The sequence below is a fragment of the Gymnoscopelus braueri genome, assembly GCF_963280865.1.
Source record: "Gymnoscopelus braueri genome assembly, chromosome: 2".
Lineage (NCBI taxonomy): Eukaryota > Metazoa > Chordata > Actinopteri > Myctophiformes > Myctophidae > Gymnoscopelus > Gymnoscopelus braueri.
Genome location: NC_137604.1, coordinates 27,777,305 through 27,804,912, shown reverse-complemented (window position 1 = coordinate 27,804,912; position 27,608 = coordinate 27,777,305). Strand labels below are relative to the sequence as shown.

At 41.8% G+C, this 27,608-nt stretch overlaps 1 protein-coding gene across 7 annotated transcripts in view; it reads right to left on the bottom strand.

Annotated features, from left to right (window-relative positions):
* Positions 1 to 2,346: 2,346 nt before the first annotated feature.
* rbm47 (RNA binding motif protein 47) overlaps positions 2,347 to 27,608 on the bottom strand; it is a 38,670-nt gene continuing 13,408 nt past the window's right edge. For 3 of the 7 annotated variants that reach the window (XM_080443257.1, XM_080443256.1, XM_080443255.1), the window contains exons 3-8: positions 11,138 to 11,996; positions 10,649 to 10,985; positions 10,151 to 10,174; positions 8,667 to 8,873; positions 5,994 to 6,175; positions 2,347 to 5,871 (exon numbers count right to left, since the gene is read on the bottom strand). In XM_080443257.1, coding sequence (XP_080299383.1) covers positions 5,623 to 5,871; positions 5,994 to 6,175; positions 8,667 to 8,873; positions 10,151 to 10,174; positions 10,649 to 10,985; positions 11,138 to 11,965 — 1,827 coding nt within the window. In that variant the 5' untranslated portion in view covers positions 11,966 to 11,996 and the 3' untranslated portion in view covers positions 2,347 to 5,622. The remainder of the gene's footprint in view (positions 5,872 to 5,993; positions 6,176 to 8,666; positions 8,874 to 10,150; positions 10,175 to 10,648; positions 10,986 to 11,137; positions 11,997 to 27,608) is intronic. The other 4 variants (XM_080443258.1, XM_080443260.1, XM_080443259.1 and 1 more) reach the window with 4 other exon arrangements.

Here is a 27,608-nt window from a genome sequence, read left to right as displayed (position 1 = left end):
ACATGTACAAAGACGACCATGCTAAGGATTGTGGGACTTGTAGTGCAGTTACGAGATTATGATTTCAATTGTAAATAGCATAGAATCTACTACTAATTGATAATTGATTATAATAATAATAATAATAATAATGATGATCTTTATTACTATTAAATAATGACATGAAATGAAGTTATTATTCATCATATTATTTAGTTTATTTATTTGTAGGCCTATTTTAGATATGCATATTGATTATTATTATCACTTAACTTTTTTCAAATTCAGAAACCTGGAAAAAAAAGAATTAGCTAATGGTCCCTTATTTGAATGCTTAAATGTTTTGCTTCTTGTTGATGTGACTTAAAGCCTATACTGAGCATATTTAAGCATTCTACAAGAAGTTCTTAATTTATTCAGCTGTTAAAACCCCAAATCTGTTCTCTAATACTATATTCTGTATTGGCTACCATGTTGAAGACTTCACAGTCTGTCCAAACGTTTTTCAAAGGGGGCCATATTTGAAAATAATACTTAGTGCCAACTGCATCTCCTGTATACTGTACCTTTGGACCATAACAAAGTCACATACAGTAAAAATGCATTGCATTTCAACAATTGTAAGCTATTTGTCTATTGTGCACATTGTAGCCAAAGTTCGTCTGTGCTGTGAACAGAACAAAACAAAATAATCAGCCTTTTTTTCCACTGCATTATTATACTGTATTTACAGTCCAATACATTGTCTTTTGTTCATAATGGCCAAATGTAATGTGTGAAAATGTTTCAACAAAAATGTAAGTACCAAAAAAGCAAAAAGAAAATTGCCCTTCTTTCACATCTTGAGAATGAAACAGCACAAGGAACAAACAGAAATCCAACAATTTCAAAATACTCATAACATGTATGAATTTCACATGACTATACTGGTGGGCCCTAAATAATATATTTTAGGAAGGAAGCCATGGGCCATATAAAATCTGCCCTTGTGCCAGGATTGGCCCCTGGGCCAGACTGTACTTTGGACATGCCTGGATAAGGGTTAGGTTAGGCTGGCCACAAAACAAATTTATGAAATATATTTGCCACTAGATGGCGACTTTGTCATAAGTGTCTGATTGACTTTTCCTCCTGGTACCTGTCCTATATCAGTGGTCTCCAGATGACAGTAAAGTGACAATTCAAGGACTTTTAAGACCTTTTTAATACCTGAAAATAAATGAAATGAAAAAACACCATTCCTGCATGAAAAGTAATCAACAAACTATAATATAAAAATTGGTCAAACATTTGGCTAAATTGTCAAATAATATAAGACGGAGGCAATTTTTTTGAAAATAGCTGATCTACAAGCACACAACACCTCGCAACGTGAGGCGTTGTGAGTTGTAGATCGGCTATTTTCACAATATCTATCTGTGGAACTGAGTCAAACTAAATTAGATGGCTCAACTCAATTATGATTAGTTTGGGGGGTCCCCAGTTCAAATATGATTGTTTTGGGAGGTCGCGGCCTGAAAAGGTTGAGAACCACAGTCCTATATGATAAAAGTTGGATACACTGAACACTGATCTGTTTAAAACAAAACAGTCTAACCAAACCACACTTGGACAATGCTTGTGATAACATTACTCTGTGATGACACATTACAGCACCATGAAGTGATGTAGATAGTTGTTAAATGTGGGACTATGACCTGTGTCACCGTTAGTCAGCAATAATTGTCTAGTTGCTCTGAAATGCTCAGAAGGTTTTTGCCTATAATGGTTTACCCTTAACTATTAGTATTCTACTAAATGTACTGCGACGAACCGTGACTGCCGAGCTAAAGGAGATGAACCTGACATGGGGCGAGGCACAACATGCAGCACAAGACAGGTCCCGATGGAGGCAGATCGTTAAAGCCCACTATGTTATGTCCCACTAGGGACGAAGAGGATTAAGTAAGTAAGTAAATGTACTGCATGTTTTTAAAACGTTCGCCTCCTTCTGCCTTGGGTTTAAGCGTAACTCTAGGGTAAAGTTGAGCTACAGAGAATAGTTTATGAAACATTCACCAGAAATAACCTAACATGTTGACTAATAGCTGATCTATGAGGTCAGTCTTGGGTTAACGTTGACAAAGGCTTGTTTCAATGTCCTTTGGTTTAATCAGAACACTTCTAGAAATAGGCTCATTCTGTACTGATCTGACCTACACTGTAAAACCCCTTTAAATACATCCAAATGATCTACATGGTATGGTTTCATGATATGCCTATGTAAGAAAATATAAAGATATTTGAACTACTGCTAAGCTTTGATTGATTGGAACAGTAGCGAGTACAGAACTTAATATGACACAAACACCATAACACAAAGCCACACCTTTTTGGAAATGCTTTATTTATCTACTTTACTATAAATATAACAATGCCGAATAAGCTTTTTTTTTTTTTTTTTTTTTTTACAAACCTGATAGAAAACAGTCTGCATAGGCCTACAAAACTACATCAAAGGGCACAACTTGGCAATAAGGCACAAACTAGAACATTTTACACTTTAACACCTATCTTCAGCTAGACACACTGGTAGCAGGAGGAGCTCATACTACAGATGTAGTTTGAGTGAAATGCAGGCAATAGAAAGTAAGCAGGTGTTTTGAGTGGGAGACAGATCAAGAATGGAGGTGTTTCTGTGCAGTAACTGTGTTACTGTGCTTTTTGACAGATGTCAAGACTGCAGTTCAGATTGCATTGCACAACCCTAAGCAGTGTTTTACTATTAGCCAACTGTCGTGGCAAACAGAGGCTACAGTGGAGTACAGAACATCCAGCCAAATAGCCAGTGAGATGACCTTTGTGAGCCAGCTTCTGTCTCAGAAATTAGTACCATTCAGTGGAATTAGAAGGGCATCAGCTACCACGCTTTTGTGCTCCCACTCAGAACACTAAATCCAGTTCAAAAGTTACTTCAACTACAAAAAAAACATTGAATGGTCAAAAGCTATTGAACACTTTGGCAAAAAGAAAAAAAGTTTTTTTTTTTTTTTTTTGCTTTTTTGTTATCCCTAATTAATGTGTATATATTGAAAAGGAAAAAATGTTTAAACTTAGAATATATTATACCTTTTCTTTCTCACTTCATACACAATACATGTAAAGCATATATTAAATATATCCTGACTTTTCGTCATCGTAAGGAAAACAAAATACAGGCAAGTGTTTTTCAAAAGAGTCAAAATCCAGTTTTGGAGGGTGGGGAAAGGATCAAAACATATTTTGGGACAGAAAGAGAAGAGTTACTTCATAAAATATGCCTCATTTGCTGTGGTAATATTTGATGAGTTAAGGACATCAGCCTCTTCTTCAGTCAGACCAATCCTCTCAGCGCCATCCTCACTTTACAAATGAAAAAAAGCCAAGTTCATAACATTATTTTGAATGAGAAACATAATATAACATCAAACAAGAGATATAAATTAAAAAAAAGTTGTGTTGTAAAATTCACTCAAATATTTTGATGTTTCTTTTTTTCTTTCACTCATACTAGCTTTTCACACTTTTAGATAAAAATGGTGTGTGACTTCATGATCAGCAGCTGTGTGTGTATGGGTGTGTGTTGTGTTGTAGTACAGTACATGCATAGACTACAAACATATTTCATTGTGAGGTATTGCTCCAGTTAATCCCAGATAGTCACATAGTACACTTGTTTTCAACACACAGCAGAGTTTTAAAAGTGCCTACAACACATTCATAGGGGTAATTTCATGTTTGCTCCATCTGTGAGGAAAAACTCTGTCGGACACACACAGGCATTGAAAAACACTAACCAAACCCCTTCATACATGAAATAATGCTCAGTATATTAAATATCTCAACCTTCATCTGATAGTGGCAATCTCTTGCCTTTTATAAATATGGTTAAGTGCACCTTGGTCAAGCTGTTTTGGAGGACGAGAAAGAGATAAGACAGAATACTACTATGTGGAGTGTTACAGCAAGAATGTTCAGAGAAGAGAGTGCAGGAAAGAGGTCGCCTTGACATTTCTGACCACAGAAATTGACACCAAGTTTCCGTACATACAGAAGTCTCACCATACTAGCATCATAAAATAACACAATGGCAAGATGGATAATAAAGAACACAGGGAGTTGTATGGACAAAAGTATCTCCTTTCCATATGAAACATTTAGGCCTATAGTGAAAGGACCTGTGGAATGCATGAAAATTCAGCTCAGAGTAGCTCATGCACTGTAGATACTACTGTAAGGCACTAGTCTGGCACAGGTCATCTTTATAACGTTAAGCCGACTGGAGTGTAACCTTAAATTCTCTTAGTTACTAGTTTGGCAAACCTGTGAGTGATGGAATGGTCCATATAGCCATATAAAACATTTCTCTTTTTCTTTGTTCACCTTTCAAGAGTCAGACAATGCAAAAATGATAACAAGGGCATACATACAGTAAATGAGAAAACCTAAGCAATATCACTTCAGTCTTAGTTTTCTGGCAAAGATCAAGTTACTTGTGAAAATACATATCCGAGAATACCCTTAAGTATTTGATAATATACTGCAAGTGAAAATGTTAAAACACCTTTGACACCCACCATTAAGGAAGCATTGCAGTTGACTTTAGTTTTCCTCCATTATGTATTCCTAAAGGAATTTTCCACAAAAGTTATTGAGCTGGGAATATTGCTTCAAATATATCAAGTTATATGTTTGAAAAGTATAACACAGAGCCATACACATATGCAAAGTAGTTAATACGCAAATAAACACATCACTTATAACCTTCATTAAAGATAACCAAAAACACAAACAAAACTACATTAACCAAAAAATACCCAAAAGGCATCTATGAACTGCTCTTTCAACCAGCATGGACGGACAACAATACCTACAGTATGTAGAATTCTCTGGAATATTCTATGTTAATGAAAAATAACAACAACAAAAAAAGAAAGAAAAAAAAAGAATATTATATCCAAAAACATTTGTCTTTAGTGGTATTCTCTCTGGTCAGTAGTTCCTGTTGTACTTTTTTCTTTTTTTTATCTTCTTAAATATCTAGTTCTTAGCACATCAACACAATGTAATTACACCTCATTTCTACTTCAGAGAAGAAAATAGATGCAAATAAAAATGAGTGGTCTACAAAGAGAAAGAAACTTAAATATGTATCATCTCTTTATAAATACTTTCAATGTACCTTCAATGTTCTTGTTTGCCACACCAGTATAATTGTAGAGAAAGTTGAGGGCCAGCTGTGTGATGATGTTGGTTCTGGTATTGGTTGTTGGTTGTGCTTTTGTTGGAACAGGGTTATTGGCATATAAAAGGCATCATTTTCCTGATTGTCCATTATAATTACTCAGTGGTGTCAGTGGCAACTTGTCGATACTGTATAATTAAGGCTATGCTCTGGTAAGCTTGGGTCCATTGTACATTTTGGTCAGTATACTGTATATCAGTCTGTGTTATGAACATTGTATTCACATCAAACAAATGTTCCTTAGATACCTTGGAGGTTCACAACTTCTTCAGAAACAAAGGGATGTTTAGTTATAATAGGACAAACTATATTGTTCAGGTGTGGAGTTTTAGTGGTCGATCAGTCATAGCCCAGACAACATTGTGGTCTGTGCTCCAGAATCAGTATGTCTGGTAGACATCATGGATGGGAACCTGGAAGGCTGCGGCGGGGAAAGCCTGAGGCATGGCATAGCCTGCATAACCTCCATACGCTGCAGCCGCCACGGCTGCATTCTTCTGCAGAGCTGCCAGAGCAGCCGAGTTAGCAGCATAGTTGGCGATGGGAACATAGCCTCCATACAGGCCACCAGCCGTAGGGATACGCTGCACGTTATGGGCCATGGCATAGACTGGAGTGATGGGACGACCCTGGGTGTTGGAAATGGAAGAGAAGGTCAAATATATGAAGGAGCAATTGTAGCGGAATGTTCAACTTAATCTACTGTGTGTGAGAGAAGAGAAAGACAACAGTAGGTCTGTATAATGTTCACCTGAAAGGGTGGAGGCGTAGAGACTGAAGGCAGGGCAGCTACCTGGGCGCTGTGTTCAGCGTGCTGCATTGACAGAGGGTTCATAAGGTGCTCAACTGCATGCATCTTGCCCTCTTCCATCATCTTGGCCGCAGGAGCTGCAGAGAAAACTGGGTACTGACCACTCAGTGCCTGCAAGCCCACTGCACAGAAGAACAATGAAGAGAATGAGTTCAGAATGAAGAGAAACTGCTGTTGAGCAAAAAGAGAATAATATGAGAATGATGACACACACACACACACACACACACACACACACACACACACACACACACACACACACACACACACACACACACACACACACACACACACACACACACACACACACACACACGTATACACATGCATGCACATACAGTATCCTCAGAAACAGCCATTCCCAAAAAAATATCAAAATGCATATGTATGAAAAGCAGGACATACCAAAGTGAAAAAAGGAGGATAGAAATCATAGAATTTAGACAAGGAAGAAAAAAGTAAGCGGTTACACTAGTTGGCTTTTGATGTGATTTGGATTACACTAACCCTCCCACTCCCACACACATACACATATGCACAGACAACTAACCCCGTCATTAGCTGCTTGTCAATGGCCTTCGTGTGGCTAACAGGAGGTTTAAGACCAGACGCGTTGCTAGGTCTCTACTAGGTTGGGGGCTTAGCCCCCCAGGCAACCCGCGGGGGGGAGGTGGCGGATTTTGGCGGATTTGGGTACTTTTTTCCCCGTTTTTTGTTACTTTATTTCGGTTTTAGGGTTAGGGGTAGGGTTAAGTTAGGGTTATAGATATATAATTCAATTTTGTTTTTGTGGCTTTGGATAAAACATTGGTGGCTATAGCCACCGAAGCCCCCGCGTAACGACGCCCCTGTTTAAGACTCTAATGCATGCGTCTGTTTTATATCCACTTTTGGTTTACACACAACCACAAGACAGATCTCCCTCCAATGGAAAATAAACCATATACTGAGAAAAGCTAAAGTCAACACCACATATTGTGCATGTTTTAATGTGAAATACATGAATATAGTTCTGTTGAAACAAGTTGGTTTATTGAGAAAATAAGCAGTTTTTTGAGGACGGAAGAAGCCAACCTGGTTTCTGCTAGTTTTGTGGTTTACTGTACATCGTGCTGATGGCTATATTTGGAGATTGTAGTTTTGCCTGCATACAGACTTCAGTATCACACCAGATTATAGATAGTAAAGTCTGTCTGGGGTAAGCATATCCACGCCCAGATATAGATGGATCCTAGATTCTGGATGGATTTTAGATGTTTAGATGTTAAGTACCTGTATTGAATCTCTCGTTTCTCTCTTTCTCTCTATCTAATTAAAACACAAATTACCTAGAATACAACCCTTTCCAGGGGTTAAAATGAGCTAGAGGCCTGAGGTGTGAGCAGTGTGAAAACCCAAAGTACACATAAACACCCTCAGTGTTAATTTAACTATTAAGAGTGTACAAATGTTACCAAATTGACCCCTAAGGGTCCACAGTCTCAGAGTTAAATGAACACAAAGGTTTTTACAGTGTAAATCTCACTGAGGACTGGTTGTGCGCGTGGACGACCGATAAGCACTGGCTCGCCTCATTACTCCTGCTCGGAGAGTGGCCGTCGACAAGCAGCTATTGTTTCTGACGGACAAAAGTCCTTTCAGACTGGTCTTGATCCTGTGATCCCACAGAGACTGGGATTGAGGAACAAGGTCCAGTTGGGGGTCAGATCATTCCAGAAGCAAGAAATTCCACCTTACCTATTTCACCTTGCATCAACAAATAAGTTACATCAACAAAAAAAGGCGACACAGTTCGATAGACAGATAATGTTGCAAAACAAGTCAGGTAATCTGGCGGATTTAGGATCAATTGTATTTAATTACTGTTAGGCGATGGATGATTCAGTGATCAGATTAGAATGGCTAGGGGTAAAAATAGAATTAGAAGGGAAAGGCAACCTTAATTTAATGTAGGAGGTCTGCAGTACAAGTCCGGTCTAGAGTAAAAAAGTGGTGGATGTAAGGGGACTAAAGCCTGATTTATAATTCATCGTATGACTGCATGACTGTGTGTCAAAATGTTTTTGTTGAACATGTTTTATTTATTAAAGTTATTTTAGGCAAGTGATGCAGTCGAACGACAGTATGAATTAGGCTTAACAGAGCAGCGGGGGCCAACTCATTTTTAAAAAGACTGCCTTTATTATGCAGCAATTTGGCATACATTTGAAGTATAAACCATTATACTTTCTGATATTCTTCCAAAATTCCTTATTTAGCGCTAACTCAAAAATAACCAACCACTTTTCAGCCAGACCCTGGAATTGAGTGCATGTGGGCGAGACTTGAATCTCTCTCAAAAGGATATGAAAGAAAGACGAAATATCGGGGAGAAAAGGATGATTACTACAGTATCTGGACATGCTAGAAAGGACAGAGGATTGGAGCTATCATCTGTAACTACAAGTCAAAAATCTAAATGCAGTCCTTTTGCCCATGACCATCCAGTAGTAACCATACCCTTGATACAAAAGGTTCCTCAAACAGCGGGTAACAGCGAGGACAAATATAGAGTAGAAGGTTTAGTACGGGTTTTAGATGAGGGGAGTATACGGATATTTCTATCTCACTGACTTGTGCCAGGTTTCATGCCAACATGGTTGACGGAGGCTGCCAGTTCCAGACTGGGCATCAGCTCATAGGGCTTTTCCTGCTTGCCTTTGCCCTCATGGTAACGGCTGTAGATGCCGCGACCGGCAGAGTAACCCCCCAGGTAGGACCCCCGTGGTCCAGGGGTACGGTTACCTGCAGTTGCACGACCTCGACCTCGCACAGTACCTGCTTGAAATACACATGACAGGGGGGATCCGGTTTAGGACTGGGGCAGTTGGAAGCCAAGAATTTTTCCATTGGCATGTAATTTTCTGGGGCAACGTTGAAAATATCATGTAGGGCGATAGGAAATGGTAGAAAACCCTAAAAAACTGGAGCTTTTATTTCTATTTGAATTTTTACCAATTTCCCCCCTTTTACTCCCAATTTAGTCATTATCCCAATTCCCTGTTTTCCCCACACACTTGTGTAATCTTGTCGCTGCTGACCCCTGCTGGTTGGTCTACAGACTGGTCGGTCCAAGGGATGGTATACCAGTGTATTATTTAATGGTAACTAGATTCTACCAAGCCCCGCCCTGCCTGCCTTGCGATTGGCTGAATGCAAAAACGAGTTATGTACCGATAGGCACAGAATCGTAAATCATGTTTTGAGGCGAGCATTTGCCCCAACTGCCACTCATAGTGACTACTGGCCAATCACAGCGCATCCTTTCCGGGACTTGTCAGAATCTGGTTGTATAAGACTATCACGCGGTATACCACGTGCCTCCTCCAATACACATGGAGGAATCACCTGCCGCTTCTATTCACCTGCCAGTGAGGAGCTTCACCAGGAGGACGTAGCGCGTGTGGAGGAACACCCTATTCCTCATAGTTCAACAACCTTGCTGACAGACGCCCTTGACCAACCTGTAGGCGTCGCTAGTGCGGCAACAGAAAGCTCCCTCCCCATCCGGATTCCCTCCCGCAAACATGGCCAATTGTGTTTGTTGGAACACTCGGCCACCGTGGAGGAGTCAAACACCCTAGTCTTGGCGGTGGTGGGCTAGGAACTTTACCCATACACCATCTGAGTGCCTCGCAACTCTTTAATTTAATCCTTTCTCCAACAATATTCTGACAAAGCAGGGGGCTTTTCCTTCTAAACTTAAAGATTGGGGCTAAAGAAGGGGGTTCTCTCGCAGTACTTAGCACTTTGAGATTTGGTTCAAATATAAAGTGCGTTACAAATAAAATGTATTACTATTATTATTATTTCTTTGAACTCAAGATATTTGGTGTAGAAAATGTTGACTGAATTTTGAAAGCGTATTTAAACATTTTAAAATGGCATGCTTGAAAGTTGCTGGCTATTTAGTGATAATGACCTGGTAGTTTAACAGGGGAAATGACAGCATAGTAGTAGAGGAAGGTGTTAGAGAAACCAAAGAGCTGGTCACATGGCAAGGAAGCTCATTATTATTCAGTGGAGGAATAAGTAGAAATAAGGATGTGAGAGATTACCATTGTTCTGTATCATTGGGGCTCCTTTGGAGAGAAAACCAAAACACAATGATTGTTGAAAGTCAGATAGATTTTCCTGCTACCACCCAAAGACCATACATAATCAGTCATCAAAGCTAATGGGATTTGCATTCAACAGTCCAGCACCTGGTTAACTCAGTTTTTTCATATAATAAAATACCGGTAAGTGATTTTATGCCATATATACCTCATCAAGTTAGATTTTCAAAAGCTTTCATCAAATGAAACTCATCAGGGATGAAATCATAATTATCTTATTCATCAAACCCATTTCTAAATCAAAGTGTTCCTTATTAATGGGGTGTATTCTTCATTGCCCATACAAAATATATTGCCTTAATGAGAGTTACATCATTATTGCCAAGTCTGTTTCTAGCGTTAGCCACATTTACAAAAGTAAATGTTTGGCTTTAATAGAAACATGTTGGCTGTCTACAATACACTACTTGTACATAAATAGAAGAAAACAATCCCAACCTTTGACGAAGTATTCTCTATTAGGTCCAATGAGGGTGCTGTATGGGTAGCCGTAGTAGGTAAGTGTGTAGGGATCACACTGGTAAACGTAGTTCTGCTGAGGGACCTCTGGAGTGGCTGCAGCAGCGCCCCCTTTAGATGCCTTTTGGTAGCGTGTGTACTGCTCCTTATCAACTGGCTTTGCTAGAGTCACCTCAATGCAAGACCCCTCCACCTCTGTGCCGTTGAGGTGATCCATGGCCAGGACTGCGTCGTCCCGGGAGATGAAGTGAACAAAGGCGTAATCGCGGATTTTCTTCACACGTTCCACACATCCAGGATTCCACTGACTGAACACCTGTTGCATAGTGAAGAAAATGTTTTGATTCTAACCTTTTCTAAAAACCCATGTTGTTGCCTGCCCCAGAAAGGTAAAACTTAACATCATGCACACATAAATAACCAACCACCCATTGCAAACCAGTCAAATAAAGAGCCAGCCAGTCTCACCTGTCTAAGCACCTCCTCGCTGGTCTCCATCATGAGATTCCTAACATAGAGAATTTTAACCGTCTCCATCACATCCTCGTCCACATCGATCTCTGGCTCGGCCCAGTCCACTGCGATCTGGTGGCCCCACAGCTGGATACGCCCCGGCATCAGCTTCCTGCGAGCCATGGCGGCCGCGCGGTGGGACTCATACTCCACGAAGGCAAAGCCACGGTTCTTCATCTTGTCTGCAGCGCTGGCATATACGATCACATCTAGCACGCCTTCTGTCACCTTGGAGACCTCCTCCAGAATCTCCTCGCGCTTCTTGGTCTTGGGAATTCCCCCGATGAAAAGGCGGCAGTTGTCCACAGAGCAGCAAACCCCGAGCAGCCGCCCAGGCCGCACCTCATAGTTGTTGAGCTCCCGGACAGCCCGCTTGGCCTCGTGTTTCTGGGTGTACATCACAAACGCATACCCGCGGTTCTTCCCGTCAAAGTCCATCATCAGGCGCATCTCATAGATTCGTCCTACAGACTCGAACACTGGGACCAGCTCATCCTCATAAACATCCCGGGGAATCTTACCGACAAAGATTTCACACCCCCGTGGCGGAGACTGACTGTCCCAGCCAGGCGGGGGGCCGTATTTCCGTTGGCCATTCTCCTGGACCATACCGTATCCGGTGCGTTCCATTAAGGCCACCAGCGCAGCCTCATTTGGAGCGCCGGACACGCCCTCAGGGATCTGTCCATGGAGAGACTGCTGGGTGGAGCCTGAGGGGTTGGAACTGGAGGGGGCGGAGTTGTTGCTCATGGCTGAGGAGGAGGCAGGATCTTCGGCTGTCATTCTGACAAAACCATCCAATCAGATCTGAGGCCTGAAGAACAGAAAAGGGAGAGAACCTTTTAAAACTCTGCTCTTTCGGCGGTTAAACAGAGCGCTGTCAAAACGGGAATGGAACATGTGATGCAAAATGTATCCATATAAAAACCATCACAGTATCCGCATAAAATGGATATTGTTGAGACTGATGTACAGTATGTGTCCTGACTGACTAAATAATTACCAAGCAAGATGTGGCAAAAGACAATTATAAAGATTAAGATTATAAAAAGTAAAACCCTTACAGCACAATAAACAACATGTCACCTGACCAAGGCTAGCCCAATGAGAATACAACATCTATAAATCCTCTATCAGCGGTTTTACTGCCTTGTTTTTTGAGTCTCAGCTCCCATCTGACCTACGACCCCTATCAAGGAGAATGAGGGGCTGTAAACCATGGAAATCACTGCTCAAGGTTCACAGAGTACAACTGGGTCACATGCTAAGGACAAGTGTGTGTGTGTGTGTGTGTGTGTGTGTGTGTGTGTGTGTGTGTGTGTGTGTGTGTGTGTGTGTGTGTGTGTGTGTGTGTGTGTGTGTGTGTGTGTGTGTGTGTGTCATAGAGGTTATATGTGTTCTGCTGAAGTTAAGCTCAATTAATAATGTTGTGTAAAATACGACTACATACTGTGAGCTAGCGGCAGTGCACAATAATCTACTGTTGTGCAGTAATACCTGTAATACACTGTTACCACAAGGGGGGACTTTCAGTCTCTGTGTGTATGCGTGCGCGTGTGTGTGTGTGTGTGTGTGTGTGTATGTGTGTGTGTGTGTGTGTGTGTGTGTGTGTGTGTGTGTGTGTGTGTGTGTGTGTGTGTGTGTGTGTGTGTGTCATAGAGGTTATGTGTTCTGCTGAAGTTAAGCTCAATTAATAATGTTGTGTAAAATACGACTACATACTGTGAGCTAGCGGCAGTGCACAATAATCTACTGTTGTGCAGTAATACCTGTAATACACTGTTACCACAAGGGGGGACTTTCAGTCTCTGTGTGTATGCGTGCGTGTGTGTGTGTGTGTGTGTGTGTGTGTGTGTGTGTGTGTGTGTGTGTGTGTGTGTGTGTGTGTGTGTGTGTGTGTGTGTGTGTGTGTGTGTGTGTGTGTGTGTGTGTGTGTGTGTGTGTGTGTGTGTGTTAGAGAGAGTGTGTGTGCGTGTGCGTGCATGTGCGCCTGTCACTTCATTAAGGGTCACAGTCCTATAGGAGGAACAGAGAACAATCAAAAATCGGATTTCAGAGCATAAACCTCTTACCCTCTAACCCATTTTCCAACACCACTAGCTTTCAGAACGGAAAATTCCCCAACGATTTAAATCCCCAGATCACCATGCTTTATACAACATTGGGGCAATCAAATCAATCCATCACACTAAAGCTGGCCAATAAAACAAACAGTTCAGATAAACAGCAAACAATTCCTTGAGGAAAGTGAACCGGTGTGTGTGTGTGTGTGTGTGTGTGTGTGTGTGTGCATCACAACATTTCCTACACAGGCTGGGATAGGTAAGGCTTGATTTATATAGTTGCACGCCACCAAAAATAGGAGAACTACAAGCTCACATCACAGAGCAGCGTGACGCAGGGTGAGCTTGTAGATCTGCTATTTTCGGTGCACGACACCGGCACACATCTAAGTATACTCAGGCTTGCGGCCGTTTACACAGGTAAAAGACTACAAAACTGAGCAGCCATGGTAACCTGTACACTCACTTGACCTGACCCAATATCCCGCCCTCCCACACATGAAACACTGACACACACACTGTACACACGTAGACACACACACACACGTACGCGCACACACACACACACACACACACACACACACACACACACACACACACACACACACACACACACACACACACACACACACACACACACACACACACACACACACACACACACACACACACACACACACACACACCTGTTCACTTGTTAGTTCACCCAAGGCTTAGAGTTACACACAAACCCACTCATACCTCATCCTCAGCTAAAATTTATAGAATCTTATCTGAGCTCTTTCTTTAGCCCACTGGCTAATGAACAAAACCTGAAGTTGTTGACTTTAAAACAAATAACTCATTCGCAATATATACAGTAAAACTGTCCAGATATGGTCAAAGAGATGTGATAAAAAAATGTGAACAAATGAATCAAGAAAACAGCATTTAATTTCTTCATTCTATCTTTAGACAGGTCCATTAGTTGCCACTGTTTGACCCGGGGCAAGATGACTTCCAATCCTAACAGGTGCACATGGCAGCCATCTCAAAAAAGGTTAACGGAACATCATATTATTTTCTGTGAATACATGTTCAGATTGTACATGATGATAGAAATGATGATTCCATTTCACATGTCATGTATCTATCTATGCAGACACGAAAAATAACAATTCAAGTAGAATGTATTGTCTTTTTTTTTTACCCCTTATGTGTTCCCTCCCTGCTTCCCTCTATTTGAAGTGCTAACAGGAATCCATCTCTTATCTGCCTTATCAGGCCAGATTGATGACAAAGGGAGGACATTATCCACAGTGGGAGTTCTGTTCCCCGACCAAAAGGAGCTGGGTGACGCTGCAAGGTCAGAACTGTGCCATTCACTTGAGGGTAAAAGCATCAAGGAGAGGTCGTTCAGTAGGTTTCCTCTTCTGGAAATGTTTTTTTTTTGTTTGGGGGGGGGGGGGGAGGCAGGGGAGGCACAGACATTTTCCTTTTGCTCTTGTGGCGGAGCAATTGACTTCCTGATTCTTGACCAATCAGGGATTTTCTTAACTTCCTCAGTAGTGGTCACTGTTCTGCTGAGCTTTTCCTTTTTTAGGACAGACTCAGGAAGTCACAGCACTGCAGTTACGTGTCACTGCGAAAGACTGAGAAACACTGAGTGTGTGACCGTCTCTGGTCTTTCCTATGGGTTATGAAAACGTGTGGAACAAGATGTGAGGATAAGAGATAGTATCGAGCTAACAAAAGTTTGCTGAACACTGCAAAATACTGAGTGTTAATTTAAGTATGTAAAAAAATCTACCCATGATCTCCTACAGTACCCGTAGTACCTTTTGTTAATGGGAGCAAACCTTGTATGTACATGTGTGTGTGTGTGTGTGTGTGTGTGTGTGTGTGTGTGTGTGTGTGTGTGTGTGTGTGTGTGTGTGTGTGTGTGTGTGTGTGTGTGTGTGTGTGTGTGTGTGTGTGTGTGTGTGTGTGTGTGTGTGTGTGTGTGTGTGTGTGTGTGTGTGTCTATGTGAGAGAGAGAGAGGGAGGGAGAGAGAGGGAGAGGAAAGTCAGTAAGAAACCCGAGGCAACAACAGGTCATTGATTAACCATGGCCGACACAAATCACAGCACTCATTCATATGGAGCAAAAGGGAGAGAGAGACTGGGGAAGACAGAGCACACACACATTTTCACCCCTTCCGTGGGGTCAGACAAGAGTTCACCAGGTCAAAGTTTATGAACTGAGAGTCTTATGGGAGAGAAGGATCACTGCAAGGTGTACTCGGGTTTCTCATCCAATCACCTGGTACACAATGAGGAAGTGAGCAGTGATTTGAGAGGGCCACAGTGCCAAACCTTAGGTTAAAGTGTCCTGGAGATAACTTGTTGGCGTTTATATGGGTTATAGCTACCACTGTAGAGGTTGTTCATTACATTGTGTTTATGATTGATAGAAAGCGCCTGATTCTCTGTATATTAACAGCCTGTTGATAACACTGAATTGCTTTATGAGCAGGTAAAAGAAAAAGAAAAAAACTTTACAGCTTCACAGTGTATCTGTGCACGTACAGTACTGCTACCGGCATCTAATTCCACCCTATTTCCTCAAATAGGTAAATGGGGTCAAATCAGAATACATGATTTCCTAACATCTAAAAGAAAAAATAGATTCAGTAGACCGAAAATAGATTGTTAATAAGGAGAACACAAGCCGCAGTGTGTGTTCCTAAGAACACAACCATTTGCAAATCTAGTTGTGAAACACAGTTTTAAGCCGTGGCCTCCCTCTGCCTTCCAACTTATTGCAGATCGTGGGGCAGTGTGTGTGTGTGTGTGTGTGTGTGTGTGTGTGTGTGTGTGTGTGTGTGTGTGTGTGTGTGTGTGTGTGTGTGTGTGTGTGTGTGTGTGTGTGTGTGTGTGTGTGTGTGTGTGTGTGTGTGTGTGTGTGTGTGCTGGCAAACAGCAAAGAACAATGCGTCTCACAGGCGGCAGCAGCTCTATCCTGAGTGACATTGAGCCAGTGTACTTAGGAAATCAGGACTAAGGGAGCCGCCATCTTAGCAGAATGCATTATGACAACACGTGGAGGTGGTTGACTCATAGAGCGTCCATCTAGCATCCCCTAATGACACACATAAGGAAACATAACAGCAGCGGGACCAGTGAAAATATAACAGATTGCAAAACATTAGAAAGCTGCTATTTCAAAATGTCTACCCAATAGATTATATTACAGTGGCTGGCTATGACCAGAGCGATCCACAGGGAGTCATGCAGCTATTGCAGACTAAACTTCTGTGGAGTCTTATCTGAGTGTGCCAGGGAGCCAGATGCATCAGCTTCATGTTTAAACATTACAGCATGCAGCAGAGCACGTCCTCCAATAAACTCACAAAAACAAACGCGCAGATCATTCAGTATTTAACATTTCTACCAACGTTCTTTATGAGCAAGCAGGTTGACCATAAAGCAGTATACCCAGAGTGTTGATTTAATCATTTCTACTGTAACTGAGAGTGTACAAATGTCATCAAATGGACCCATAAGGGTCCATTTAGTTACAATTGTTCACTCTCAGTTACAAAATCCTTTAATTTCATCATTTCTAACTGAGAGTGTACAAATGTAACCAGATGGACCCTTACCAGATGGTTACATTTGTACACTCTCAGAGGTAAATGAACACAGAGGATTTTACTGTGGTAGTACTGTAAACAGTCCAATATACATTTCAACAAAAACTAAGAAAATGATGTGAGAATTAATGCATGAGAAAGGACCAAATGAGCAGAGAGAAAGAGAGACAGAGTGAAAAAGAGAGTAAAAGTAGATGAAAAGTTGATGAAGGAAGAGGTGAGTGTGGTTAAATGGGAGGATAGCTACCCCTGTGCCTTCATGGAGCTTCACTGCTTCACTGCCTTCTCTGAGAGTGTTAAGTCCACCTCCATGAGAGACAGGTACAGCAGGGCACTCAGCAAGCAAGGCCTGCCTCCTCTACACTCTATCTCTTACACACACGTGCACAGACTGCACACACATACATACACGCACACACACATACATACACACGCTCGCGCGTGCGCCAGAGCGAAGCTGCAACTAGAGCACTGGAGCAGGTGGAGGCAGGGCTAAAACAGGTGCTTGTGTGTGCATGTGCACATGTGTGAGAGTAGAATTGGGAGGATCCCACTAGCCCTAAGTCTGCTGAAACGAGGAGAGCCAAGAAGAGTGGGAGGATGAGGAATGAAACACACAAACGCACACACACACACACACACACACACACACACACACACACACACACACACACACACACACACACACACACACACACACACACACACACACACACACACACACACACACACATAAGCAAGCACATACACACATCAAAGCACCTGTTGCACGAACCCACAGCCACGAATCTTTGACTGTAACTAATGAGGGAGGGGTTGACATTTGTGGGAATTAAGAGAAAGAGAGAGCGGGTAGATGGGAAATGTAGTTTTCAGTATAGCTCTGTGTGTTTTCAGCTTTTAGACATGGATGGTGGGAAGGTGGGGTCTTCAGTACTGACTTTCCTTGGATAAGCATTTGTGAAGAGTAGCAATCATGTCAGCACAACACTGAGATGACCGTGTGTGTGTGTGTGTGTGTGTGTGTGTGTGTGTGTGTGTGTGTGTGTGTGTGTGTGTGTGTGTGTGTGTGTGTGTGTGTGTGTGTGTGTGTGTGTGTGTGTGAGAGAGAGACGGAGGGAGAGGGAGATTGTGTGAGTAAGTACATAACAACGGTGGATGTGTTCCTAGCAAGGCTTCACTTAAGCAAACAACACACACCTTGCTGAGTAGTTGAGAGAGCAGAGACAGAAACAGACATGGTGTCAGAGCAGGAAAAAAAAGACAATTGAGACTGAGTCAAGTAATTTCTCACAATGCGGTTAGGAGGGAATAAATGCTGTGTATATAGGCTACATCTTTTTTTTTCTTGTTCATTTTAAGAGCATTACGCAAGGGGCAAAGTCTGAGAGTGTGGTCAACAAAGAGGTGAGTTTCAGCAGCCATTGAAACCAAACCCACTCCTTTACAATTCAGTAAAGAGGCTGACTAAGAGGAGAGACGGTCAAAAAACAAAAACAAGAAAAAATGGAAGAGACATGATTTTTGCTGTGATATTCAAGGAAATATTATTTGTTCTTTGCATACTTGTCTGCTAAGCGATATGTTAATCTTATTATTATATGATAATCACACTATTTATCACTTTCTTTGGCACAGAGGAAAAAAAGAAAATGCAATGAGTTTGGCACCAAGAGAGAAATGTGTAAAGAACACCTCAAATGTCACTCCATCACACATTATATTCCAGAATATTTTTTGGTTGGAGAAGTTCTGTATGAATAAATTTATCATAATATTTTGTTTTTATTGTTGTTGCTGTTATTGTTGTTGTTATAATTATTATTATTATTTAGTAGTATACAATGTGAAGTGAGAGGTGAAATGTTTCGTGCCTCTGTGCATTAATGTGTTTGCATATATTTAGTCAATACATGTATACATGTAATGGAAAGGAGGGTTTGTGGACCAGTGCTAGCGATCACTAAATTCACCCAATTGCACAAGGGTCAATCTGGATGATCGTTTAACTGTCAGCCATCAAGTGAGAACCAATCAGAATGCACATATCTCTCAGGGGGCTCGAGTTTTCAGGTGGCTGCACAGCAGTGTTGAAAACCCATCGGGTCAACGGTTAACTGTTAAATCCAACAGGAAGGCAGGGAAGACATGAACGATAGGAAACAAAAGTGACAGCTTGTGCAGATGGAAAACACTAACTATCTTCTCATTTAATCATTGCATGTATTCACTAAATCATTGTTGAGGAACATATTGGGTCTCCCACACACACACGCATGCACACGCGCACACACACACACACACACACACACACACACACACACACACACACACACACACACACACACACACACACACACACACACACACACACACACACACACACACACACACACGCACGCACGCCACACACGTCACACACGTCATTTGTATTAAATTCACTAAGTTAACACACGTTTGTCAGTTGAAGTGTCCTATTTTTCCTTCTTCAACACCAATTACCCTGTCACCGTGTACTATCTATGGTCCCTGTTAATGCCAACCCACACTGTTTGCCTGGGAAGCCCAACAGTGTGTCCTCCGATACACATGGAGTTGCCAGCCACTTCTATTAACCTGACAGCGAGGAGTTTCACTGGGAAATCGTGTAGCGCCTGTGGAGGTTTGGGCTGTCTTCCCCAGATCCACTCACTGCTTAACAGGCAACTCAAACGAGGAGTTGCAAGTGCTGCGACAAGGCCACAGTCCCCTGCCAGCTTCTCGCCCACAAACACTGCCAATTGTGTTCACTGGAGCACCTGGTCGAGCTAGAGGCACCGCTGATGGGAATCAAACCTGCGGGGCTCTGCATTGGAGGCTGGGTCATTTACTGTCTATGCCACCCAGACGCCTGATGAGTACTTTTTAACTAGTTAATACAGTATTATTATTACTATCTTGGTCCAGTTATGGCTATATCTAACGTTGGTCATGTGGTGTTTACAGGATTCACTATTCCAGCTCAGATGGAGAACAGTGCAACCACTGGAATTTGCCACCTAGACAAAACTCTACAACAAAAAGGAATAAAGGCAGCAATAAAACAACACCAGTAACCAATTTGTTTGAGAAAGATACTTGAGTAATGTCAGACCATTCCAAGACGACGTCCATATAGGTAAATAAGTAGCATGTCACAAGACCAGAGACCTGCTGGTTATCTCTGAGGAATGATGTGACCAGAAGACACACTGAACTTTTTTCCACCTGGGTGCTCTAAGTCACCTGCTGTAATAATTGCGTTAGGTGGTATGTGCAATTCATCATTTATAAAATGCCCCAGCTATGATTCTGGGAAACCTACATAACTTAATTCTTTGTGAGGACGTTTCTTTTTCATCTTTGCTATTCAAACAACAAAAACATTTGCAGATTTGTGACTCTGGCCTGGTCCCATATTCCTCGTTTCTGGTGCTTAGGGCAGGACAGGACAGATTGAGTACACAGTCAAATCCTCAGTGTTGAGTGTACAAATGGACCCACATGGACCCGTGGGAATAACTGGGGAAAATGCAACATGGGAACAATTCAAACTCTTTGCTTCAAACTATTCTCACATCTGCTTACAACCATAGCTGACTACTACACCAAATGAAACAATGAACCTGACACAGACAAAAAGAGAAGTGAGAAATGTGGTGGTGATTTAGGACACATGATGTCCACATAGTTATCTGGCGGTTCACACAGCCCAACTGTCATCATGCTTCAACATGATCAGAGAATTGGAGAATTAAGTCAAAAGAGAAGAAGGGAAGATGCTACTTCACATCCCATGTTTATTAAGTCTACCACTCTGTGCCTACTTGCACTCTATGTGAGGACCTGTTTTCCTGGTGCAATGTGTACACATAAGTGCATAACTTAACTACCTAACTTGTAGAAACCACAAAACAAATTCCTTTATGTTTATTGCACACGGCAAATAAGGTTATCCTGATTCTGAAGGAAGTTGTCCTCAGGAGCTCCCGTAAAACCCAGCCATAGGTTGAAGGAAGTACGCCATCTTTCACTACACTTTAACTACTTGAACCACAACGTCCCTATTCTGGGGGGCAAACATTTGCCGAAAATGGCCGATCTACAAGCTCAAAATGTGTTGCGTTGTGACCTGTGAGCTGCATGTAAATTGGCTAATTTCAATAAATATATTTAGTGTAGAAGGAAAAAGGAGTGGGCCTAGTATAGACCTCCGGGGGACTCCGGTCAAGTACATAGGGTTGACATTGTTTGTTGGAACCCCAAGTGTCACCAAAGTCTAAAGCCACATTATTGCACTGCACAACTAGAAACTGAAGAACTCTATAACTCTGATCCTACTGTATGTGTGTGTGTGTCTCTCTCTCCCCTCTTTCCCTCCTTCTCCTCCCTTCTACAAGCCCACCCCCACCCACCCCCCACACTCACCATCGGTGTACCTGTCACCCTCATTCCTCTCGTTCACTCAAGCTCAAAGGAGAGCAGAGGGGAGGGGGAGGAGAGGGAGGGGGTTGGAAAGAGACCCAAGGAAGGTGTAGAGAGGAATGAATGAGGAGAGAGGGAACAAGAGTAGAAGGGGAAGAAGGGGAAGAATTCGGCACAAAGCAAGAGTGAAGAGCACAGGCAAGATGGAGAGGAGTGAAAGAGGATAAGAAAATAAGGGAGGATATATGGAGAGTACCAAATGTTCCCTCTGATGCTGTTCGCCCTCCCCTGGTGATAGAAACCCCTTCAAAGTGAAACTGGCCTGAAGAATTCCAGGTCAGACAAAGTGCATAAATGACTGCCCACACCCCACCCCACCTACTCAGTTGAGGGGTTGATTCCACTCCATTTACTCCGAGACCCCTCCTTTCTTCAGTCAGCTCTTGTCTGCTTCAATTGTAACTTATTTATGTGGCTATATCTTAGTCTTTTACTCTTTCTTTTTCTGGGATGGTGCAAAAAACAAGACATCACTGGCCAGCGTTGTAGTTGAGTTTGTCCTTAACAACAAAACCATCACCCAAAAGAAAATAACAGTGATAACCAAATAATTTGCTAAATGGTTATTTACTGCTGCCTGTCTACATTTTGTGTCAGTACAAAATGGCAGTTACTCATTTTGTAGCAACCTATAATGTAGCCTTGCCCTGTTGTAGAAGATAAACCGTCTTTTATCAGATTTTAAATCAATAACCATAATTTCCATGGTAATTCTAAATGCGAAGGGGGAGACGTACACATTGCCGACTCAAACTCAATGTAACCACATCATGACCACCAGCATGACTATATAGTGTGGTCATTACCAATCATAACAGCTAGTGTAGCTTTAGCGTTAGCTGAAAGGCGCTTTGCTTCCTTTGGCAAACACATTCCTCAGCCTAATCAGCGAGCCTGCTCAAGGCCATAGCACACATTGTTTCAGACAATCACCAGTAACGTTGACAGTGTCACACTCGTGATAAAGGGTTTAGTGCCTGTGTGTGTGAGTGCGTGCATGTGTGTGCATGTGTGTGTGTGTGTGTGTGTGTGTGTGTGTGTGTGTGTGTGTGTGTGTGTGTGTGTGTGTGTGTGTGTTTGTGTGTGTGTGTGCGTGTGCGTGTGTGCGTCTGAGGAGGTGAAGGGATGGAGATCAAAGGTCTGAGAGCTATCTTATGTGTATTCAAAACACACATGGTATATAATAGGTTCTCTAACCTATATATTATCTCTACATTTTCAATGTCGCCCACACACATAGCGACTGACTATCACACATGCCTACAGAGGGCCCACCTCCATGAACACATTTGCGCTCAAACAAGGACCCACCCCGTCTACAAACATCGTTAGCCGAAAGTATGTGTGATCACACTCCTATATGCACACATTAATGCATAATTATGTTTCTATGGTAAAAAATGCAAACACTGTAAGATCATCTTAAACCATGGTCACCCGTTTTTTTTGTGTTCCTTATCTCTGATCTGGCAAAACAAAGTGTGAGAATACAGTTTCTACTGTAAATCAATCTGTCTGTCTGTCTGGTTCCAGGAAACTGCACTGCACAATTTCAAATACCCCAATGTGGATCTCTCTCTCTCTCTCACACACTCTCACACACACACACACACACACACACACACACACACACACACACACACACACACACACACACACACACACACACACACACACACACACACACACACACACACACACACACACACACAGCTCACCTTACAGGGTAAAAGTCCACTCACTATAACATCAAGAACCAGGAAGTGTACAGGTAATAAAACCACCTTCATCATTTAGTCACTGCAGCAAATTTATCCACCACCTTACTCACACTCCAAAACACACACACATGCTCAAACAAACGCACACACACGCACACGCGCACACACACACACACACACACACACACACACACACACACACACACACACACACACACACACACACACACACACACACACACACACACACACACACACACACACACACACACACACACACACACACACACACACACACACACACACACACACTCTAACTTGGGAACACATTAACATTATCCATTCAGATTGTCTTGATTGGTTTAAGTACCTTTGTTCTCAGTTGGCTGTAACAAAGCAGCCTGGAATTTTATACTTTCATAATAACACATATTTGATCAGAGGAAATGAGGGGAACAAAAACATGGCAGCAGAACAGTTTTCCCAAGGTCAGAGAATGCAATGGTTATTAGAAATTGATTAATTACAAATACTACATGAAATGACTAATACAGCTAGGCCTTGATCTTTAACTTCCAATAAGCACACTCTCTGCAGTCATCCCCCAACATTTTAAATAAATGGGTTGGAGGACAAGCTTTAATGCCACCAATCCACAGAGTGGAATTGGAATTTGAAAATGGCCAGAATATTTATTTCGACGGTTAAAGTTGCCTGTGGATCAGACTGACCTATTTCTACCACAAATATACTGCGGTAAAACACACAAGCCTAACCCCTTGCTCTAATACAAAATATACACTCTAAATGAATCACAACAGCCACACAGAGCAAGAGCATAAAGTTACTAAGAGCATTATCTGTACAGACAGACACACACACAGGAAGACAGCATGCTAAAGTATGTAGGCTAGCACACTGTACTGTACCTGTCTCCCACACTCAGGAGTGAGGCTTGCGGAGAGCAGCAGACCAAAGCGATTCGGCAGGTGTTTACCGGGGGTTAGAAGTCACTTGAATAGTCACACACAAACACAGACACACACACATACACACACACACACACAACACAGAGTCTCTCTTGGGTCATTCAACAGACAATCCCTCTCTTTGACAGGCTTGCAGTAATACAGTCTACCTGGCCACCTGTGTCTATGTGACTGTAATAAGCGTGGAGGCACCTAACCTGCTTTGGTGTTTACTCAGTGCTGGGAAGAGAGGTGGGGCCATACAGAGCAGGTAACCCCCTCCTACCACTCTATTCTCTCTCAGCTGATAAGGAACAACACAGGGTGGGGGGCGACAACAAGAGACAGGGTTGTACTCAACATGCTGATTGATGACAATCAGTGAAAGGATCTTAAGAAATGTTTGCGTGTCTGTCTCTGTGTGTACATGTGAGCCTTTGTATGCATATGTTCTTGTGTGTTTGTTTGTAAACATTACCCACTTAAACCCTATATACTTCGTTCTGTGTCAAATAGCGAAAAGTAGATGTGATATTTTTGCAGAATGTTTTTACCAAATGTTCATCTATTTTTACATGCCCACAATAGGGGCGATAGGATTCATGTGGTTAATAACGCATTAATTTAATCACAATATAATAAAATATTGCATAATATTTGCCCAAGAGACTCTCTGGGCAGTTTGCTATCACAGTCTCTTGAGTTGGAGAATAATCTAGCCCCAATGTTTCTAGCGTGCAACAGTAGACTCTTCCCCACCCAAGGAGATGTTCACTAGATTCCAGGGGGTTCCCAGCAAAAGTTACCATAATATAGCATTTGAACCACTTTATTCATTACGTTGGATATTCAAAGCATATCTACAAGCTTTGTGCCACTCTGCGAGCTTGTACATCTGCTATTTTAGATGTTTGGACATTTTTTAATAATTTTGAATTTGTTTTAACATAAATATTCTCTTCTGGGGGTCCCTGGCACAAAACATTTTCAGATGGGGGTACAGAGTCCCCTGTAAGGGACTCATTTTTTACACTTAGGTGTGTGTATTATGTATATATATATATTATTTTACCAATTCTCCTCCAAAAAGTGTTTTTGCCACAATGAAATGCTGATTAAAGAACTTTACACTATATGGTTTAAAGCAAACCTAAAAGACAAATCGTAGAAACACAATGCAACTCATTTCATGGTCTGATAATACATTTCAATAGAAATGTTCAGTCTGCAATGCTTCCATAAAGCACTTTGTACACCGGGATCCTCTTTTTATATCGAGGAGGATTATACATGTAGAAAATGTGAATTATGTCCACTGTTGTTCCAAAGCAACAATTGATAACATGACACTCTTTGGCTAAAGGTTATACATATTTTGAACTTCTGGTACTCACCACTCTAAAAACACACAATAGATCTACAGTATTCCTGGACACACAGCTTAATTGTATAACTGAGAATGAAACATATTTCCAAGGGTCTTAAAGCTGCAATACAGAACATATTTTAATGAATGTAATGTTATTTTAACCAATCAGTGCGGTAGAGTACGTTAATACAATAACTCGCACATCTGCATTAGTTGGAGGTGTCATCCCTAGACCCTGGTTTCAGGTAGCTAGGACACCTACTGGTTGAAAGGCAATACTGCCTCAAGCTCATAATAGTATCTTTTCCTGACCTATGGGTCTCGTGGATGTGAAGCTTTATAGGTGAATTGAAGTCCAAGCCATTTGGATTTCCCGCCTAGAGCTTGCTGGAGAGGTCTACCATGATTGTGACATATCTAACACCATGCTAAAATAATATTTCAGTTTGGGAAGCTGACAACAGCTACAGCTGTAAGTCAGAATGGGAAGGATAGCTGGCCCATGCTAAGTGTGAGCAGAGTGCATGTTACCTTAATTAACCCTGAAAAAGACAAGGCACTATGCTCTTATCAGATGGGGTCCCTTCTATTCAAACATGGCTGTGTGTGTGTGTGTGTGTGTGTGTGTGTGTGTGTGTGTGTGTGTGTGTGTGTGTGTGTGTGTGTGTGTGTGTGTGTGTGTGTGTGTGTGTGTGTGTGTGTGTGTGTGTGTGTGTGTGTGTGAGTGTGTGTGTGTGTGTGTGTGTGTGTGTGTGTGCGTGCGTGCGTGCGTGCATGTAATTGCCATTGTTTTTGTGAAACATTAACCAATGACTCTGTTATTGAGGGACATTATCACACTGTTGCACACACACACACACACACACACACACACACACACACACACACACACACACACACACACACACACACACACACACACACACACACACACACACACAGTTCAAAGTTTGCAGATGGAAATATCTACTCCCATCTCAATAGGGGTGTAAAATAAGGGAGGGCTGAAGGCCATGCAAAGCCATAAAGTCATTCTAAAGATGGAAGACTGAGGATGACCAGGACTTAATTACACTGTATCATAAAGGTACACACACACACACACACACACACACACACACACACACACACACACGCCACACACACACACACACACACACGCATGTCTTATGTGTGACAAGGAAATAGGCCAGTGGAGGTTGACAGGAAGTGACATGCACAGTGACATGGTGATCGTCAGACAGACGGTCGTACAGATAATAGTTTAAGAGGAGTGGTGTGATGATGATGATGATGATGATGATAGTCATCAACGCAGTACCAACAAAGACAGGAACATACGGGGGAACTGGCCCTACAGGTCTGCAGTCAACCCGCATGCAACGCTGTCAACCTGTACACAAAACAATTTCACAACGGTCACTGACATACAAGACGGGAGCCAGAGAAAAGGCGACAGTGATAAAGATACATCATGTGCCGTGTACAGTGGCGGAAAGTAACTAAGTACATTTACAGTACAAATTTGAGGTACTTCTACATCTCAGAGGCAACATTTTGTACTTTTTTGCTCCTACAATTATTTGAAAGCTTTAGTTAAAAGTTACGTTGTAGATTTTAGATAGATACAAAACATACATTAACCAATTAAGCCCTATTTTATTCTTAATCTATTCAAAAATAGCCAGTCTACAAGGTCACAATGCGTTGCATTGCGACACATTTTTTTGATACTTTAAGTACTTTAAGTACTTTAAGTATATTTTGATGGCAATACTTTTGTACTTTTACTCAAGTAAAACCTTTAATACAGGACTTTCACTTGTAACTTCATTGTGGTATTGCCACTAATACTTCTTACCTCTTCCACCACTGGGTGACAGACAGGGGTACTAAAGATGAATCATGTGCTGTGCATTACCTAAGTAAAAATGCATGTATGTACAGTATACAAAGGTTAACTCATTCCCTGCCTAGAACGACTAAAACGACTTTAAATTTTTTTTTAAAAAAAAGAGTTTTTTTCTTCTTTTTTTTTCTTTCTTATTATTATAATTTGTTTTGACCCAAAGACCAAGGAGATTTGATTATTCGAAGATCTAGACTCCCATCCACTTCCTTGTTAACTTAAAACTTAAACATTTTGTATCTCGGCTCCTGAGTACTTATTTTTTTCAATGAAAAATCT